Raw genomic sequence first — 21,881 nt, 5'->3', positions numbered from 1 at the left:
AGAGACTGACATCCCCCCAAGTTCAAAGAAGTTAGGAGCTTTAATTTACCAATGGACGAGTTAATTTCAATTAAGTTGGAACAATATTTAAAAACCAGTCTCTCCAAGGATACCCACATAGATAAATCAGGTGTTCTCCTTAAGTAGTAGCAGTAGCTGAGATCTAGTACTTTTAGTTTTCTGGCCTCCTGCAAAACAATTGGATCGATATATAATGAAAAACGACTTGTAAGAAAAAAAATGGCAAAAGAAACGATATGCGTATGCAAGGAGTAGGACTCAAATCATACTTTGATTTGGTTCCAGCCAATCCATTCCTCATAAATATGGCTCCGTGAAAGGTCAAGAACGACTAAATTAGTCAGATGAAAGTTTGTTGCCTCAAACTTGGGAGGGCAACTTTGCCAAGAAATCCATCTTAAATTCAAGAGAAGATTATTGAAGTCTCCAACAAATAACACCATATCCCCCCGAAAGAACCTCAGGTTCCGCAAATTAGCAAATTCATCATGCTTTAGAATAACGTCTTCATTTCCATGATATCTTGCAGACAGTGCTTCTATTTTCCGACTTCCCTGACAATGGAAATACCAAGAAGTCCACATGTGAAGGTCAACAGCAAATAATTTTAAGCGCTAACAACGATTAATTTTTCCTTTTGCAAGAATAGTATGCAACAATTCATAGGAAAATAAATTGCTCTTCCCTTATTATACCTCTTTCAGCTGCAGAATGCTCAAGGCTTCCATATGATTCCACACTCTACTACGCTTGCGGGGATTGTTGAAATTCTCTTGACGGACAATCTCCCTTCCGAGGTCCCGCACTTGATCATGCATCCATAAAGTATTGTTGTCTTTGATTTTTATCAAGGACATGAGAGAGAGGACTTCAAGGGAATCGTGGGGGTGATATCCACATTCATCCCACATGTACAAAGGGTATGTTTTGTCCTGACCAACAAAAAAACAAGCTATATCCAGAAATACTTGCTTTTGTGCATGATCTAACCTTTCATAAGATACCATCAATTTTTTTTGGACTCCCATGGGAGGAGCTTCTTCTAGCTTCTTCAATGTGTCTACCCATATTTTTTCGGATTTACCGCTAAGGGATGAACCTGTAATCTCAAGAGCCAAAGGAAGCTTTCCCAAAGTAGAGACAATTGCTTTTGAAAGGGAGACATAATGGTCTGGTGGAGAGTCTCTTCTAAAAGCATGCCTACTAAAAAGCTTAAGAGCATGATCAAATTCCATTGCATGTGCTTCGTAAGTCCAAACATTTGCAAACTCTTTTACAGGGCCTTCATCTGTTGCTTCTCCCTCAATCATTAGGACACTTTGGTCCCTAGTAGTTATGATAATTCTACTACCGGAACCAAACCAATTGCCCTTTTCTGCTAATCTTTTGAGTTGCTCTTTCTCATCCACGTCGTCAAGAACAATGAGAACTTTTTTATTGCAAAGTACTCTCTTAATCATGTCGATCCCATCATCCACGTCGTGAATTTGGTCGAGGTTAGAATGAGATTTGAGGAACTTGGATAGTAACTGTTTTTGCAAATGTACCAGACCATGACGTCGTGATGACTCTCCGATGTCGGAAAGGAAATTGCAGCCTTGGAAGTGAGAAGACAATTGGTTGTAGATCATCTTGGCAAGTGTTGTTTTGCCAATCCCGCCCATTCCGTGGATTCCGAGGAATTGTATGCTATCGGATTCCACATGCAACATTTTGATCATAGCTTCTACACGATCATCAACTCCAACTACATGTTCTGTCACAATTTTTTTAAATCCGATGTTCAGCTTAGTCAACACAGCTTGCTTTACAGATTGTATCAAATCTACTTGGCTGCCATGACATAACAACCATGTTAGGGATAAATTTTATGTTGTAAAACTACTCCCTAAGTGACTCAATTGCCCCTACAATTTGCAGAAAGTACGCAAAACAATCTATACGCCAAAACAATATATATTTTTCCCAATCTATCTCCGCTCCCCCAAATTTCAGTCACCACACCATCGGCCCCTGCCACTGCCACGCCCCCGTTGACGTCGCTTGCCTCCCTGGGCCATCACCGTCGCCTTCTCGACCTTGCCTCAATCCTCCACATCTCATGGGTCATGGCCTTGCGACTACCGGGGATGATGTCATCGGCCTTGGGCGACACCAGATTTGGGGTCGCCCAAGGTCAGCAACGCTGGATATGGGCTCGGTGGCATTAGACCAGACGTCCAAAACCCGGATCCGACTCGCCTCAGTGAGTGAGAGAGCGAAAGGGTGGGGGTCGGATGGCTCAGAGGAGGCTTCTTGCAGCTTGGTGTCGGGGTGGCGATAAAGAAGTGGCAGCGACTAACGGACGAGCTTCTGCGGTGGCTGGCCAGCAGCTTGGTGGAGCTGCTCGGAGAACTGTTACTGATCGTGGCTACTGTGTCGGAGACTGAGAGTAAGAGGAGAGACATAATCTGGATAAATGGCGTGCGCTACCACCGCAATAGTGCGATTGACCAGAGCTATTGCAGTGATACCGCCACTGCCGGTAAGAATTCTTTTCTCGCCGCCATAGCGGCGGGTAGCGGTAGCGGCAGCGGTCGCGACTGCTATTTGAACTAAATAGAATCGACTAGATGAATAGACTATAATTTCACCAACAATACCACAATTATACTGAATAGGGAGGAAAACGAAATCTACATATGACAGTTGAAAAGTTTTAAGACATTTACCCTTGATCTTTTTGCCAGTTCCATCCCTTTATCTTGCCCACCTCAATGAGAGCCTTTTCCCATGACTCTGCTTCAGTGCACCACGTCTTCTGGCGCTTTGAAAGAGTTTGTCTGTACAGGTTTGTTTTCAGCTTGACATCGGCAGGTTCCACATCCAAGAAAATCGGCAGAATCTCTTTCTTCCCATTCGATTTCAAGGTGCACTCGACCATGCATGCGAGCTCTCGGAGGCACCAGTCACTCGACGCATAATTCTCCGAGAATATGGGAATGTAGATCTTGGAGTTCTCAATTGCTTGTAGAAGTTCACCACCAATTTGCTTACCGACATGGAGGGATTCACTGTCCCTAAAGACGATGATCCCGGCATCAACCATGCCATGGTAAAGATGATCGGTGAATCCATGACGAGTATCTGCTCCTCGAAAACTCAGAAAAACCTCATATGAAGGTCCGGATGATGCCCGTGAATGCGTCCCTTTCTCCATTGTAGGATCTCTAAACACCAAAGATATCAAATCCTTTCTATCTCTCAGGGAAGTTTGCTTTGGGTGTGCTTGGATCTGAGCGAGGGCTGTCAATATAATAAGCTCTCTCGGTCTCTGGCGTCATGGGGTAGGGGAAAACTTTCCAAGAGTCATCCGAGAAGTTTCCGAGAAGTTTCCTAAAAGTTTCCGTGGATCGATCAATGGGTTGTCATCCTAGAAGTTTCCGGGTCCCATTCATTTAATAACAAATTTAAAATTAAAATTATCATATATGTGTCATAATATTAACATCACTTTATGAAGTGCCGGTGTTACCAATAAAAACAGCTAAATAATATAAGAGACTGAAAACAATCATTCACATTATTACTTAGTTATATAATAACGTGACAAACTTTGAATGCTTGAGTATGCCTTACCTTTTCAAATAATACTTTATAGTATATAGAGGAACGTTCCGGATATATGGAGATTTGACAAATTGAGGAACGTATCAACCAAGATTACACAAAATCAACTCAAATATATCTAGTATCCCATTCAAAATAAAACCAACTTGAGTTTAGAAATTAAGCTGTGAAACAGCCTAGATAATCAGATTTAGTAACGGAGTGAATGTAGAGTGCTATGAACAATATGTTTTTGATTTGCAAAATGGATTGATTTGCAAAATTCTCAATACAAACTATTTTATTAATTATGATCTAACCGTGAGTAGCTTAATATATTTTATTCCAAATTTTAAAATTGTAACTCTTTTATCTTAAATTTTAAATTAAAATTTCAAAAGAATATAATGAGAGGAGGCAATGAATTATCAAATTTAAATTAATCCCGATTGGTTAATTGTCTGGAAAGCACACTAAGTCCCAAATCATCGTTGTTAGCTAATCTACTTCACAGCGGGTAACACGAGAAAGCAAGCAAACCAAAGTCTTCTACTATTGCTTCGTTGCATTTTCCTGTCCTTTTCTTCCTACCAAAGAAGGGGAGAAGGCAAAAGCCTACAAAACCCACTCAACAGAAAGAAAGAGAGAGAGAGGGGGTAAGTACAGCGCAAGTACCATAACTTTTGTACGGAGGATACTTAAGTGCCATAACTTTTTTTTGGCTCACTTGAGTGCCATAACTTTCAAAAAAATGATCACTCAAGTGCCACTTACGAGCTGGTCGTAAGGGCCCAAAACCGCGGCTTTTCCGGCCAAACGGTGACCTTCCCGGTGAAGCTAGCACCACCAGCTTGAAGAGGGGGTGTCGGTGAATCATTCCATGGCCTCCGTTCATCTCGAAATTTCCGTTTTAGCCTTGGTTGATGAGGTAAAAATGCTTCATAGTCACACATTTATCGAGCCGATTTGTGTGACTACGAAGCATTTTTACCTTCGTCAACGGAGGCTAAAACGGAAATTTCGAAACGAACGGAGACCATGGAATGATTCACCGACACCCCCTCTTCAAGCTGGTGGTGCTCGCCTTGCCGGGAAGGTCACCGTTCGGACGGAAAAGCCGCGGTTTCGGACCCTCACGATCAGTTCGTAAGTGGCACTTGAGTGATCATTTTTTTGAAAGTTATGGCACTCAAGTAAGCTAAAAAAAAGTTATGGCACTCAAATGTCCTCCGTACAAAAGTTATGACACTTGCGCTTTACTTATCCCGAAAGAGAGATAGAGAGACACCGGCGAGGAATTAAGGATACATAGAGAAGAGACAAACTAGAGGTAGAGACGGAACCAACATGACTGACTGACTTGCATGTGAGAGCCATTCATGGATGCAGGATGCAATAATAAAGAACCATAAAGAATGACCCAGAGGGACAGAAAAGGCTGTAGATTGACCCAACACTTTCTCTTTTTCCCACTTTTTCTGGTCTGAAATGAGGTCTCGATATAATCGCAAACATCTCGAATTTTTAAAACTGGGATTACCGAGGTGGGGTGATGGGCTGGCCTCTCATCTATTTATATATTCATTTTGACTTTGTTGCTTTTTGACGAAAACATGACCATGTGCCGAGCAACACGAAGCGAGAACCCCGATATACTTCACATGACAATACGATAATACATTTCTGACTAATTTACTTAGTGACATTACATCGATCCTCCATTTGAAATGAACTTTATGATGCATATTGTTTATCAAAAACTTCATAAATGGGTCTCTCTCTTTCGACCATTACCATGGATAAGAAAAATCTTACATTATTGGGATATAACACTAGAGAAACTAATAGAATAGATATTTAGAAAGCATGGATTGATTCAATTTACCTCCTTGAGATATGACATGTTATCTATATATAAAAAGATAATGATGCGTCGCGGTTTTTGATTAAGTCAGTCGTGTCAATTAATCGAGCAAATTTCAATTCTAAATTCTGTTAAACAAATGATCCTGTTGTTATTTTCATTGTGACATGAGATTTTCGAGTTTTAAGGTCGAGATCCTTGATTCAATCGAGGCGGCTATCCATCGATTTGTCTTCTTAATCAACAAATTCTTGAAAATCTGTCATCCAATGATTTCTTGGGAGAAAAACACAGCATTAGACGTGTTCTTTACCCTTTTTATTAGTCTCCCCCCTCCCTCACCCTTAGGCAAACGACATGACAAGGTTGACAATTGAAGCAAACCTAAGTAGCATCGACACGCGACACGACATGACACGACACGCCGACACGTCATTTCTTAAAAAATAGAGAAATTCGACACGTTGTATATTAAATGTATATTTTCATAATAAATTATCATTTTTATTATTATTTCAATTAAATTAATTTGATTCAAATCTACAAATAAATAAATAAATAAAAAAGAGTGTCGGACAAGTGTCAATGTCTGACAAGTCCGACACGCGTCCGACACGACACGGAGGCCCCCGGAGAGTGTCCGTGCTTCCTAGAAGCAAACGCAAAATAGTTGCACTTATAATGCATATCTATTCATGTGAGTTTTGAGACGTTGATATTTTCATTAAAACAAGTCAAATAATCTTAATAGAACAAGAACCTAAAATCCATATCAATATGTGAATTGAACGTGTAGTTGTGTATATTCAATTTTGCAACATCAAATCCTTTTTTATGGGTCACAATCTCTTCTTTAAATCAAGTCACGCCTTTGGTTCTAGATGTTTCCTCATCCCGTTCTTTTAATGACGAATTTAAAATTTGAAGCCTAATAACAAAGCTACAAAATCACGGCACAAAATAAAAAAATTTCAAAGCTTTAATAGAACACCAAGATGGTTTTTGAGCTTCTCTTAATTTTAATCATATTAGAGAAAATTCAGAATCTCCTCTAATTTTGTATCTGTATGTAATACATTTCCAATTTTATGATATTTGAAGCAATGTTTGTCTTTAGACAAAAATTCTTAAAGTAAAAGATTAAACTACCACTCTACTACGATTGATGTGTTGTAATCGGCCAATCCACATGGCCCGTGTACTATGCATGTCATCGTAACTGGCACGTAAAATATTTCAATGCACTTTGTCCATTCTTGAAAAACATCAATATAAGAAACCATTAGAGTGTTAACAGATGTATTTCTAGCAAAAAAAAAAAAAAGTGTTTACAAACGTAAGTCGAGCAATTGGTTCAAAATTGTCCTAATGGTCAATGTCATAATCTTGCTTAAAACCGTTGGCTACCAAGCAAGCCTAATACTGCTACATGGAATCATTAGAGTGAGTCTTAACTTAATAAACCCACTCGCTAATTTTCCCAGGTGGAAGATCAATCAAATCATACGTACGAGTCCTTTCTAAAGCTTGCAGCTCCTCAAGCATTAGCTTCTGCCAATGAGTGTTGGATTGAGCCTCTCAATAGGATCGAGGCTCATCAAGAGTGGCAAAATAACAATGATAATCAAGAAGACGTATTGAAGGTAGTCCTATTTGCATATAAGGTCCATATTTAAGAAGTAGTAAGATCCATATACGAGCAGATTCTGTAGGGAGAGCAAATCTGGGGAATTTAAAGAATTTAAGTGTGCATCAAGAATAGACAAACCAGAGGTAGAGAAGCAACCAAACGACTGACTTGCATGTGAGAGCCATTTGCAGCCACATGGATGCAGAATGCAGTGTTAAAGAACCATAAAGAATTTACCCAGAGGGACAGAAATGGCAATAGATTGACCAGATCTAGTCAACACTTTTCTCTTTTTCCAACTTTTTCTGGTCTGAAATGAGGTCTCGATTTATTGGCGGGCCTCTCATCTATTTATTTATTTATTTTAAATTCGCTGCTTTTTGACAAAAACATGACCAGGTGCCAAGTAACACGAAGCAAGAATCCCGAAATTACTTCACATGACAATACGGTAATACATTTTTTACTAAGTAATTAGTGACATTACATCGATCCTCCATTTGAAATTAACTTTACGATGCTGCTTGTTCATCAAAAACTTCATAAATGAGCCTCTCTCTTTGGAACATCACCATGGCTAAGAAAACTTGTTACACTAATGGGATATAACAAGCGAGACATTACATGAATAGATATTTAGAAAACATGAATTGATTCAATTTACCTCCTTAAGATATGACATGTTATCTATATATAAAAAGATAATGATGCATCACGGTTTTTGATAAAAGTAAGTCCTGTCAATTAATCAAGCAAATTTCAATTCTAAATTCTGTTAAATAGATGACCATGTCGTTATTTTCATTGTGATTTGAGGAGCTTCTTGAGTCTTAAGGTCGAGATCCATGATTTAATCAAGGCAGCCATCCCTCGATTTGTCTTCTTTATCAACAAATTCTCGAAATTATGTCATCAAATTAATTCTTGGGAGAAAAATACAGCGATAGACGTGTTCTTTACACTTTTTCTTAGTCCCTCCCCTCCCCTCCCTCGCCCTCAGGTAGACAACATGATAAGGTTGACAGTTGAAGCAAATGCTAAATAGTTGCTCTTATAATACATATCTATTCGTGCTAGTTTTGAAACATCGTTATTTTCATTAAGACAAGTCAAATAATCTGAATAGAACAAGAATCTATAATTCATATCACTATGTGAATTGAACGCGTAGTTCGTATATTCAGTTTTGCAACATCAAATCCTTTTTTATGGGTCAAGTCACATGTTTGGTTCTAGATATTTCCTCGTCTCATTCATTTAATAATAAATTTAAATTTGAAGCCTAATAACAAGGCTACAAAAGTCACGGCACACAATAAAAATTTCATAGCTTTAAAAGCAGAGGATATAAAGTGAAATTGGGATAGTACACCAAGATGGTTTTTTAGCTTTTCTTAATTTTAATCACATTAGAGAAATTTTCAAAAGTCTCCTCAAACTTTGTATCTATATTGAATACGCTTCTCGGTTTTTTACATGACATTTGCAGTAATGTTTGTCATTAGACGAAAATCCTTAAAGTAAAAGATTAAACTATCACTCTACTACACGCGATTGATGTGATGTAATCAGTCAATCCACATGATTTGTGTACTGTGCATGTCATCCTAATTGGCACTTAAAAAATTTCAATGTCCTTTGTCCATTCTTGCAAAACATTGATATAAGCAACCAATAGAGTGTTAACAAATGTACGTCTAGCAATTGGTTCACAATTGTCCTAATAGTCAATGTCATACTTCTGCTTAAAACCTTTGGCTACTAAGCAAGCCTAGTATTGCTTTAAGGAATCATCAGAGTGAGCCTTAACTTAATAAACCCACATGCTAACCTCTGGTAATTTTTCCCGGGTTGGAAGATCAACTAAATCCTACGTACGAGTCCTTTCTAAAGCTTGCAGTTCCTCAAGCATTAGCTTTTGCCAACGAGCGTTGGAACGAGCCTCTCAATAAGATTAAGGTTTCATAAAGAGTAGCAAAATAACAATGATATCAAGAAGACGTATTGAAGGTAGTCTTATTAGAGTGCCTGTATAAGGTTCAACATCGGAAGTAGCGAGATCCATATAAGAGCAGATTCTGTAGGGAGAGCAAATCGGAGAAATTAAGTGTGCATCAAGAAGAGACAAACTAGAGGTAGAGACGCATCCAACAAGACTGACTTGCATGTGAGAGCCATCACATGGATGCAGAATGCCGTAATAAAGAACCATATAGAATTACCTAGGGGGACAGAAAAGGCAATAGATTGAAAAGATCTAGGCAACACTTTTCTGGGTCTGAAATGAGGTTTTGATTTAATGTCAAACATCTCGAATTATTAAAACTAGGAGAGAGAAATTCAAAGCTGGCGTCTTAACTTGGTTTATAGCTAGAAAAACTGATTGTAAACATCTTTGGTTGTGTGGACATCAGAAAATGACCAAATCTTTACAATCAACATGATGTCAATTTAAGTGAACATAGAGACTACTGATAATGGATGTGGCTATCGGTAAGTTGATGACCATGACATACAGCTACCGTTGTGCGATGGTGAATGGTCGATGAAATGACAAAATCAATACATGGCCAATGTCATAGTAAATTTGGCTAAGTGTTTGATGCAAAGAGATAAAGAAAGTAAAATGATGATGTTGATCAAAGACGAAGATATTGATGGTCGGTTAAGCTTAATGGCACTTAAGGAGTTGTAACTACCTGTGGATAAGGTCGACGAGCGATCATTGGGCCCAAAGTTCTAGAAATATGGCGATAACTATCATTAGAATAGAACAGCTTATGAGTAGTTACGTTGTATAGACTATTAAAGTTAGTACCTGTTTATTGTTAAAAAAAAAAGATCACGGTCATCCATGCAAACCTATGTACTTTTTTCAGTTTCAGGTTGTCAATATATTTTCAATTTCCAGCATTCACTTTCCTGATTTTATTGTTCATAATCCTTGTTAATTTAATTTATGTCTGAATCGCTACTGAACCCGTTTAATAAAAACCAAATTTCAACTTCTGGTGAAAGGTATTTCACTACTCGAGTCAATATTCAATTTCCAGTGAAACAGGTTATGTGTACGTGTGAAAATGAGAAAACATGGTCATCGCCTTCTGCCGTATTGCTAGGTAATTGGATTTGAATAAAGAAGATTTGAATAAAAAATCGCACGGAGTCTACGAAATTGTTCGAGAAAGTTCTCGTCCATTAGTCACATTAACAAAATATGCCAAAAAAAGAAGAAGAAAGAATGCTGTTTACGAGTAGATGCTAATTCACAAAAACGACGAGTAGATGCTCCATTTGGATGAGTCGGACCATCACATGAACACCTATTTCTTCGTCGCAATTTCTGCTTCCCAATGGATCTGCTTATTATAATATCTCTTGTTTGTTGAGTCTCTTACGTAGAAATATTATACGTAATCAGTCTTGAATTAGTCAAAGTTTGGACAAGTTTCTCAATTCTCACGCCAACTCATTCAAATTGCGAGATTCTCACGTTAAACGTAATCGACTTTTGGTTGAGTCATTAGGGATTAAATTACCATTCTCGGGTGATGGGCTGGCCTCTCACCCATCTATTTGTTTTGTTTATTTTGGCTTTGTTGCTTTTGAACAAAAAACACGATCACGTGCCGAGTAAGAGGAAGCGAGAACCCCAAGATACTTCACATGACAATTTCTAACTAAAGTAAGTGGTGACTTTTGTTTTTGTCAGAAAAAGCAGTATTATATTGCTAATTTGCTAGCAAAGGTCAGTAACAACCTTTCGACCAAAAAAAAAGGTCTGTAACTACCCAAACCGGGAAAGTCTAGACTAAGGATGGCCGGGCCGGTGGAGGGACAAAGAGCAAGTTGGACTCCCTTGGGCAAAGGGCTATGGGGATGGATGGATGGGCCTGGATAAGCTTTAGACAATCCGTGCTAAGAAGACGCTCCTCCCGGTTGAAGTAATCTGCTCTAAAGTAAAAGGGAAAATGACATAAATAGTCCATGAATTTTGACTCAATATATAATATGATCTCTGAACTTTTAATTTGTTAAATGTAATACTTGAAATTTGACTCAATATATAATGTGGTTCATGAACTTTTAATTTGTTCATCCCTGAACTTTTTGTACATGCTCAATACATTGAATATTTTCATATAGTTTGAGATTACATTGAACATATACCAAAACTCCAAGGACCACATTGAACATTCAGCTAAAATTCAGTGACTACATCAAACAAATTAAAAATTCATGGACCACATTGCACACTGGACCAAAGTTGAAGGACCGTTTATGCCATTATCTCTAAAGTAAAAGATTGAACTACTGCTCTACTCAATGTTTAAGATTGCCCTTAATCTTTTCACATTTGTTGGTGATGATACATAAATTGGCTAATCAATTAGATTAACTAAGTTATCGTAAAAGCACAACAAGTATGCTATTATTGTAATTTGAAAATCAGAATTAGGTAGGAGGACAACTTTAGTGTATGGATGTACCGACGCAATACTGTCATCAGATTATTATTATTAGTTGTAATATTGCCAAGCCGATTCAATGTTTCTCGACTTTTCACGTATTTCTTCCGGAATAGAGCCAACACTAGAAAGACCATGGAAACTTCTTGCAATTGTGACAGAACAGGCAAACGAGAAGGATAAGTAACTATTTACCATCTCGAAGACGATATATGGTTGACAACTTTAACTTTTCAACGTTGGTCTTGGGAAGAAAAAGAGAAGTAGATGCTAATCCCGGGAATAGCCAAATGATTCTTGTCCATCTTCTTCTAAGTTATAATAAAAAACTTCATCAAATATGCGAGTTTTCTTCGGTGAAGTTGAAAAGTGAGTTTCCTCTTAAGACGACTAGATCATCTTGATTCATGCAGTTTTCTCGATGTCGTTGATCAATCAATCAGTTGTCATCGTAGAAGTTTCCTTTTCCCATTCATTTGATAAAAAATTTAGAATAAAAAATCTAAGAACAAAGCTACAAAAGCCACAGCACAAAATCACAGATTCATAGCTTTAAAAGTAAAGGATATAAAGAGAAATCTGGGTAGAACATGAAGACGTTTTTTGAGCTTTTCTTGGATTAATCACATTAAAGAAAAATCCAAATTATACTCATTGTGACACATTTACTCCAAATTTTTTCTTGTGACATAATAAACCTCAAACGTGTACCTATGTAACACATCAATCCTTTATCAAGGTTCCGTCAGATATTTTTTCAGTCAAAATGTCGTTCTTATTTCATGTAAGTCACATGAGTACTATATCAATATCGTTTGCTTTTCGGAGTCAATGTAGGCAGATTATTAATGATCCTCATTGATGGAACTTTGATGGAGAATAAAATGTATCACATATGTATAAGTTTGAGATTTTTGGCGTCACGGAAAAAAACTTGGGGTAAATATGTCACAATGGACATAATTTGGGGTTTTTGGTAACTTTTGCCCCGTTAATTTTATATGTTTCGAAGAAGGGGGTGTAAATGAAACAATTTCTAATTTTATGACCGCACAAAATATTATGTATAGAAACTTCTAGATTAATCAAGTCAAAGAAATCTCAGTCTTCAAAGATTTTATGTCGCAAAACATGCTGATCGATTGGTTTATAGGTCTTATATATGGAAAACGCATAAATCATCTAAAAAGAGGAGAGCTATAAATAAACAAGTACTTTAATTTATTTAAGGGGCAATCATCAAACCACAATTATCATGAAATCACATAGGGCCCAACAAAATCAGTCCAATCCAATAAGCCCAACAAGAACAGATAATTATGCCCCTAATCCTGCTACTTGGTATATACTATATGCCATCCCACAAAACATGTCGCTTGCTAAAGGAAGCATCACTTCCAACTTTGACCTTGACTTGTTTCTTAACAGTGACCTTCTCTTCGATCTTAGCAATCTCCATCGCATTCTCTTCACCTCGTAATACTTTGACACGTCGCTTTAATCGACACCGCTCACGGACTATTGTCATTATAAGCCATCGATATGTGGGTAGTCATTTTTGAATCGTTCACCCTTTTTCGAAGGGCATAAAGGCTTGGCAAGATTTGATTTTTATTTCCACTGCACCTCCAACTTCAACCTTGAGTCAAAATCGTCCCATTTTGATTTCTATTTACCTCAAAACTTCGAGGCGGCGTGCCACACAAGATGACCAGCGATGACTGGACAGTCATATCAGCAATTTCCGACAAAAATCGACCAGAATGACTACATTGGAATTTCACACAAAGGTTTAGGACTAAATTGACAAATTGAAAAGTTTAAAACTAAATTAACATTCGTACAAGAGATTTAGGATTAATTGGGCAACTTTTACTATTGAAACATTTAGATAGGAAATGGAAATTCGAGGCTAGAAAGAGCAAGCAATCATAAAATGAATTTGCATGGAGAGGCAAAAGAGTTACCGAGAAACCGGAATTAGCTAATGCATGGGAATTATAAAATGGACATCTGTTATGCTATAGCTTATTATGTATAAAAGTAAAGTGCAAATCCAAACATTAATTCGAACATTCATTTATTTTTTAATGTGATGTATATAAGTAATCTCGAATCCTATCATTAATTACTTGTATTATTTCATTTGAACGTACGGTCGTATAAGGAAACCGAAATCCATTGTTGGGCTATTTGTATTAATTATGTGCATTGTACATAAAGGTAAATGAAGATTCAATCATCAATTTGGTCCGTTTAATTTTTGTTAACAGAGTACATGTATACATATACCGGAATACTTTTATAAATTAATTCAGGAAAATTACCCAATCGGTCCTAAATTTTATTCTATAGATGTCAATTCAGTTCTAAACTTTTCAGTTTTACCAATTTTGTCTTAAAACATATGGCCCTTAATGGGGATAATTACCAAAAAATTATTTAATATATTGTACAGATAACAATTTAATCATAAGCATTTCAATTAAGCCAATTTGCTCCTAAACCTTTTGTCGTTTTGCCAATAGTCCTTCCGGCAAAAATTGATCGGAAATCAGTGACGTGAACGCCGACCTCCCTACGTTGCATGGCCGACGACAATCGGCATTGATGCGGACTTTCAATTTTTCTGAATTATTTATTTATTTTTCTTTTCTTTTTCCTTTTCTCTTTTCTTCTCTTTTATTTTTCTTTTTCTTGATTTTTTCCATTGTGACCGACAAGAGTTGCCGAGGATCGCCAACCACTAGGCCATGAAGCCCTCACCAACCACAAGTGAGGCCATCGCAAACGCGAGCGAGGGCTTCATAGCCCTCGCCCGTTGACCAACAAGCTTCGGTGACCCTTGCTAGCCACAACGAAAAAAAACAAGAAAAGAAACAAAAAAATAAAAGTAAAAATAATTTAAAAAATAAAAATTTATCCACGTCAGCTCCAACCATGCCTCGTATGACGATCTACGTCCATGTCATCGATTTCTGGCCAAAATTGACCGAAAAGACTACACTACTAAAACATCAAAAGGTTTAAGACTAAAATGGCTAAATTGAAAAGTTCATGACTAAATTGACATCGTACAATAGGCTTAGGACTTTTTTGATAATTTTCCTGTCCTTAATTATATGATTTCAATTTACTTATCTGTTTATATACTATAAATACAGATAAAATAATTAGCTAACTAATGATACGATTTTAGTTTACATACTTATACTCTACACAAAGAATGTATCAAAACTAATTAATGATAGGATTTGAGTTTTCTTATATACAACGTATATAGTAATAAAATAAATGACCTAATTAATGATAGGATTTTAGCTTTCTTTATATACAATGTACATAGTAATAAAATAAATGACCTAATTAATGATAGGATTTCACTTTACTTATACACAACATAAGTTTAACAGTATATATGAATCTATACACATGTTGTTGGTATGTAGGTTCACATATCCTTCTTTCAATTCCCAGCATTTGCTGTATTCCATTGCTCCTAGACTTTTTAGGCTGCTTTCATCTGTCCAACCTCTCATTTTCACATCCTAATTTCGCCATTCTGTCTCCTAACAGTGGTTCTATGTGTTATTGTGGGATGGCTTCGGCATTGGGTGCTCTTCCCATCACTTTCGTCTTGAGATGGTGGTCGACGAGTTCTGCATCGGTTGGTTCGAAGAGAAAGAATGAACCAGGGGTGGAAGCTAGCAATGCCCCAGTCTCATACGGACATAACTTGTATTCATTCCTTCCTTGCATGAATTGTCCGCGTGCAGGAAAACATGGCAAGAGATCGGTGGCGAAGAGCTTCTAAGGTGGTTGGGAAACCCGAATGTAGTCTTGCATTGTAAATCCCGCGAAGAGTTTCTTCAGAGACAACAAAAAAAAGATCCGCGCAGAATTGTTTGAATTGTTTGAATGACGCTGATGTGGTCCTGGCGAGCCTAAGCTGTTTGAACGATGCTGTGCAGAGTTTCGATTGTTGTCTCTGAAGAAACTCTTCTCGGGATTACCAAACAAGACAACATTTGGATTTCGCAAAGACATTGGAAACCCTTCACTTCCGGTTTCTTGCCATGTTTTCATGCTCGACTGTGACTTTGCAAGCTCCCACCCCAGATTAATTCTTTATTAGTGGGGCTGATTGTCTAGATGCCCTCGTTATTCTTTGTTGTATTATCACCGTCTCTTTTATTTCGGTATTGTATCTTTCATAGCTTTATTTGCAGAAATCACATCAGCGCGTGTATGAACTGCATTCTTTCACAGGATTCTCTAAACGCCATTGCAAAATCCGAGTGTCACCACATCATATACCGCAAAGAGTTTCAAGCAGATAATCCTAATTGTTTAGGAAAATCCAATTTGGAAAGTGAAAATCAAACTAGAAACCATGTTGAAGCGTTATTGCATGAAACACACGAAGTTAGTGCAAAATCTGACTCAAATTAGGAAAGTAACTAAATTGGACTTCGCTTCCAACTAGACCGGCGACGGAGGGAGGAGCACGGCGACTGGCGATGGCAGAACTCTGGGAGGCTGCTGCGGGCTCGCTAGGAAATCTGCTGATGGTAGTACAGCTTGATGGATGCCTCGGCTTGGCTCGTGGAAGAGGGGTGTCAATGAGCTCGTGAATCGTCCTTCCTCTGATGACTATTGCTTCCCTTCAAGATCACCACTTGCGTTGTGCAGGCCCACTATCTCCAAGCCTGACTAATCCGTGAGTTTTTTACCTTCCTTTCGCTCAGAATTTGATATCTGACCAAGCAATCTCCGTCTTCCAACAATCCACCACTTCCTATTTTCTTCTTTCCAATTCACTCCGCCATTCTTGAACATGTCTTGGGTTCGTCTCGTTGTGCGAACGAAGAAGGTGAGACGATCGCCCAAGAGAGAGATGGCGTGCGTCCTTGAGTTGGGCACCTCACCACGAACCGTCGAAGGATGAGGCTCGGTCACGGACGAAGTACCACGCGGACGGTTGATTACATCGAGAACGTCTTGGGACAGACACAAAGGACGCAATTGGAGGACGTGACTGAGAGGACCGACGACAAAGTAAAATAGTATCTGGGATGTGGAGCCCGCCAGTAGTTGCTCGTGAATTGACGAGACCGAGAGAGAGCTCAAATACACCGAGATGGCTCAGTGAAACACCAATAGACCTCGGCGATCGATGAGCCAAGAACACCAAAGCGAATAATGGACAGTGAGTGGCGACGCCACGGATGCCAAAGTGATCTTGAACGCTGGAGAATTGCACGTGGATTGTCAAGAATCGCAGTGGAGGGTGAGTGTTGATGTCTCTTGCCAAAATATGGTATGTGTTGGGTAGCCTTGTAAATTATTTGAACCCCTCAAACATTAGATGAGGATCGCCAAAATTTAAGTATCAATAATATATATGTGTATCTGTCGGCAATTCAATTCGCAATCCAATTTAAACAAAGAGAGGCTAAAGTTTGTGTGTTGGGTAGCCTTGTAACATTTTATAGTGCCATGGGGAGGTTCCATTCCGACTTTGATCACTTGCATCGTTGCTAAACACCGAAAAAAGGAGTAGAAAATAATCGATCGGATAAGAATGATCGAAAGTCAACGACGACCAGCATGCCAGGAGCAAGTGGAGGAGATGGATGAATTCTATAATGATTGGCCTGACATAAACCTAATTTGTTGGGGTTATGTTTTAGTTCATATAGATATGCCAAAGGAAAATAATATATGATTATCTTTTTTACTATAAAAACTCTAACGTCCTAAGAATCTTTTCAAATTTAAGGTGTGTTTGTTTCGCACAAAATAAATTATTTAAAAAATATCTTCCTTAAAAATGATCGCTTATATTGCTTTAAAAAATGAATGAATGAAAAATATTTTCTATCGTCCACAAAAATGTTTAGGAAAATATTTTTTAAAATAATTAATTTTCTAAGAAACAGATGGAGTCGTTAGGCCTTGAAAATCCGAGTACTGTAATTACCCATTAATTTCACATTTATTTACGTTAATTTACAAATAGTAAAATCATTTTAAATAATGTTAGTTTATTTAAACATTTCTTGATCGAAAATTATATTTGGTTAGGCCAAATAATAAATGTTTATTCGTTATCATTTTCATTAAACAATGTTTGTCATATCTAAATGTCAATCACGCTTTTTATTTATTTTACAACATGATATCTTTCATTGATAAACTATATAGTCAGAATAAATATCAATTAGTTAGAATTTACAAATTAGCACATTTATTTCTTTACAACATTAAAAGAACTACCCTCGCAATTCAGACGTAAGAAGTTTTAATTGTTGAGAGACGAATAAAAATTCAAAAGATGATAATAGCTCTTATAACTTATATGAGAGGGGTCGCTATCGATGGTAATATGATATGCAGTTTCTGTTGAATTTCTAATCTCATCTCTCACACTAAAAGCTCTCATTGATTTCTGGCAAAGAAGAAGATACATTAGTTCTCAAATAGAAGAGATGTATGTGCACTCGTTTTCCTCTATTAATTTAAAATTAGAGATAACTGAATCAAATTTCTGATTATATAAAATAAAATTATTTTGCTTTCGGGATAATAAATTACGTCGGTTTTTATTTTTGAAATTTTTTCTTGTATTTTCATGTGAATTTTTTTTTTTTTGGCTTTTAAGAACAGAAAAATGATTATGTAAATGTAACCAAACGCCTTTTTATAAGTGCAAATGATCTGTATTCCATCAAACGGCTACAAAGCATATGCCATATGCCCTAGTAGGTTCCATATGCAGAAGCCTTTTTTTTAGGTCACTACATGCCAAACTAAAATGTGCGTTTTTTCTATAATTAATAAATTTAGAGATGCACACAAGAAATAAACATGATTTTGATGCAACTCAAAAGCATATCTGGAGTCAGAATTGAATATTGATATGTGTCTATATAGGCAAAGAGTGGCGATAGTGATAGCAAATGGTTTGTGGAATTGATTTCCTAAATGATATAGTAATGTGTAAGTGGGCATTCGAGATGAGTATGCTTATATTCAAAAACCATGAAAAATCTACAAAATCACTCTGTAATTGTAAACTGACTTTGCATAGGTTTAGTATGTCAAGTATTGTTTCATAGCAAAAAAAGACGGTTTCAAAGAATAGCACGAAATAAAGTCTGGATAGCAATAACGGATTCATAAAAGAATCAGCTATCGAGGGCACTCTGTCGACCTTATTGAGAAAATTTCTGACTTGTAAAACATGAGAGGTGGTTGCTCAAAATTTCAAGATGAAGAACAAGGTCGCTAGAGTCTAGTGATGTGCTTTCGAGATTGTGCTCTGTTTGAGATGCTGAAGCTCTAAACAAAGGATCAGCTCTCATGAACATGCGATTTTGGAATACAATTGACAATCTTCGTGTGCTCAGACTGCTTGTCTTCCCAGTTGCACTCTCTATCAGTTTAGCTTGGTGCACTTACTGATCTTGGACTTTTCTTGACCTGTCTTGATTCGACGAGCTGCCCATGTTCTCCTTCTCTTTTTTTCCCCCTTGAAATGTTATTTGTCGTAATTGCAGCTGAGCCGCCCGAGGTCGATGAATTTGACCCTTGAATTGGTGATCTTCCTTTTTCACATGGGCCTTACCTGCTCTTATACCCGGGAGAAGAACACTAGAAGTGCCAAAACTTGTGTACGGCGCACACTTTAGTGTCAAAAGTTTTTTTTGAATCACTTAAGTGCCAAATCGGAGAAAAAATTATCACTTAAGTGCCAAATCGAAGAAAAAACGATCACTTAAGTGTCAATTCCAGCCAAATTGATTACGTGTCATTTATAATTAAATTTTTTTAATATGACTTGACATATTTTTTAAAAAAATTTAGTCCACGTGGATATCCAAAACGACGTCGCATAATCCAACTAGCACTGAAGTGATCATTTTTTAACAATAACTAGAACTGAAATGATCACTTTAAACAAAATTTGACACTCAAACGATTATTATTTACAACTTTTAGACGACGTCGTTTATGAGTTATATGATAACTGGGCACGTCGGCAAGCCATGTAGGACCAAGAAATTAATAAAATATTGCCACGTCAGATTTTCGGCAATCTATATTGGATTTGGCACTTAAGTGAACGTTTTTTTTTAAAGTGAAACTTAAGTGATCCGAAACAAACTTTTGGTACTAAAGTGAGCGCCGTACACAATTTTTTGCACTTCTAGTGTCCTTCTTCCCTTATACCCGGAATGGAAATACTTAGTCTAGCTTAGGGTATGTTCTTCAGATTCAGAATTTCCTTGTTCTTTTTTTTTTTTTACTTGATGAAAAACTCACTGTACTGAGCATATAGGAGGATATGGATGGCTACATTTGATAACCAATTGAAATTTTACGGCATTTCATGTTTTCTTTTAAGGCTTCTTTGTCAGATTATTTCTCCCACTATGTGCAAGGGAAAAATACCAGTCTCCGAGAGTGATTGCCTAACTACAAAATCAATTTTGACCAATATGATCTCGAGAGATCAATTTGATACCTGATGCATAAGGAAGGTGGCCCAATTCGGACACAAGCAGACACAACACTTCGGTACTACAACTGCGCGCTCTAATACATGCAACTGGCCAATTAGGAGGTTCAACTAAGGGTAAAGCCACAAAAAACCCTAAAATATGCCCACCGTAATATATTTATCTCAATTTTTTTTGTAATACCAAAAACCCCATACTTGTACCTATATGACACATTTATCCCAAACTTATAAAATGTGACACATTTACCCAAATTTTTTTCTTGTGACATAAAAAACCCCAAACTTGTATCCATGAAACACATTTGCCCTAATAATTTGGTGTCCCAAAACAAATTGGGATTTTTGGTGTCACAAAAAAAAAGTTTGGGGTAAATATGTCACATATGCATAAGTTTAAGGTTTTTTGTGTCACAGAAAAAATTTAGAGTAAATGTGTCATAGTGGGCAAAATTTGAGATTTTTTGTGGCTTTTTCCCTTGAACTAAAAGTATAGTCCAAACTTTAGGAAATCATTTTTATTTTTGAGTCTATACTATAGTACTTCACTAGCTACAAAGTATTAATTTCGGTTATTTGTTCAAAAAATAAAGGAAACTACTAAAACTGCACTAAATCTTTTGCAAATTATTTTAGTAATTTGTTAGATAAGAAAATATTTGTGGCATGAATTTGTTAGATTTACGACTTAGTAAATGATACATTTTTCTAATATTCATATAATAGTTGACAAACCATAAGCCATTGGTAAGTTAGGTAAATAAAAGGTGTAAACAATACTTGTCAGAGATAAGAGAAGTTCGTAATTCAGAAAGAATTCTTATATAAAATGGTAACTAAACAAGAGTTTGTAACATAATTATAGAAAAGTTGGTAATCATTCTAATTGAGGTTGGTAATTTCCAAAAAAAGTCGTTAAGTAAGACAAATGACAGTGGCACCTCAATAGAAAAGTTGGTAAGTTAAAAGTAATATAAATATTGGAAATAAATTCAAATGAGAGTTAGTGACCAAACAAAATTCAAATGAGAGTGGATGACCCAAAATGAGGGGAAAAGTACCAAAAAAGTCCTAAACATATTACATTTGTATCAATTTAGTCATAAACTTTTCAATTGAACCAATTTAGTCCTAAACGTTTTCACATTGATACCAATTCAGTCCATCCGGCCAATTTAGGCCGGAAATCACTGACGTGAACACCAGCAATCCTACGTAGCACTGCCGGCGCTGACGTGGACAAATTTTATAATTTTTTCAGATTTTTGCAATGTTTTTCTCTTTTTTTTTCTTTTCCCATAACTGGGTTGGCTGGCAAGGTCACTGGCTGACCACCCCTGCCACATGCTGGTCTGGGTGAAGGCCACCGCGCCCTCGTCGACCACGGGCAAGGGCCGCTGCACCCTCGCTGGCCATAGACAAGGGCATCGAACCCTCACCCAGATCCAGGCGAGGGCAGCGAAGCCCTTGCTCGTAGCTGGCGAGGGCTGTAATGCCCTTGCTTGGTTTAGGCAAGGGCGCGGTGGCCCTCGCCTAGACCGGCATGTAGCTGGCGATGGTCAGCCGGTAACTAAAGCTTGAATAATTAAAAGTGACTTTAAAAATGCAATGTTTGACATCCTATAATTCCGTTAATTTATTTTCTACAGATTAGATTCCTTCCCTAAGCCAGCTAAGCATCTATCTGTACCTGCTAAGAGGAAGGTATGTCACCTTGATATCTTTGAGAACTGAGCATCTGGAATATTTTCTTTTTTAAATGTGTGCAAAGGAGTAACATCACAC

At 37.3% G+C, this 21,881-nt stretch overlaps 1 protein-coding gene across 6 annotated transcripts; it reads right to left on the bottom strand.

The window, feature by feature from the left end:
* Positions 1 to 157: 157 nt before the first annotated feature.
* On the bottom strand, positions 158 to 3,388 carry LOC130137627 (disease resistance protein L6-like). 6 transcript variants are annotated; one of them, XM_056309332.1, is made up of 2 exons: positions 2,733 to 3,385; positions 158 to 188 (listed from the first exon to the last, which is right to left on the bottom strand). In XM_056309332.1, the coding sequence occupies exons 1-2, from the start codon at positions 3,218 to 3,220 to the stop codon at positions 173 to 175; spliced, it is 504 nt and encodes a 167-aa protein (XP_056165307.1). In that variant the 5' UTR covers positions 3,221 to 3,385; the 3' UTR covers positions 158 to 172. The 6 variants fall into 6 exon arrangements, 5 of the variants coding, with proteins under 5 accessions (XP_056165307.1, XP_056165306.1, XP_056165304.1 ...); XM_056309331.1 differs by lacking the exon at positions 158 to 188 and adding an exon at positions 1,694 to 1,777; XM_056309329.1 differs by lacking the exon at positions 158 to 188 and adding an exon at positions 1,879 to 2,403 and having other exon boundaries at positions 2,733 to 3,388.
* Positions 3,389 to 21,881: the final 18,493 nt, after the last annotated feature.

This window comes from Syzygium oleosum, unplaced genomic scaffold, assembly GCF_021117445.2.
Source record: "Syzygium oleosum isolate NSW1041296 unplaced genomic scaffold, Sole_v2.1 Sole_v2.03, whole genome shotgun sequence".
Taxonomy (NCBI): domain Eukaryota; kingdom Viridiplantae; phylum Streptophyta; class Magnoliopsida; order Myrtales; family Myrtaceae; genus Syzygium; species Syzygium oleosum.
Note: the sequence above shows the minus strand (reverse complement) of the source record. Positions and strands in the feature narration are given on the sequence as shown.

Coding starts and splice junctions, on each gene's coding strand:
- LOC130137627 (XM_056309327.1), bottom strand. CDS start 3,220: ATGGAGAAAGGGACGCATTCACGGGCATCATCCGGACCTTCATATGAG. Junction 2,422..2,732: donor AACTGGCAAAAAGATCAAGG/GTAAATGTCTTA, acceptor AGCCACGATCAG/TAACAGTTCTCCGAGCAGCT.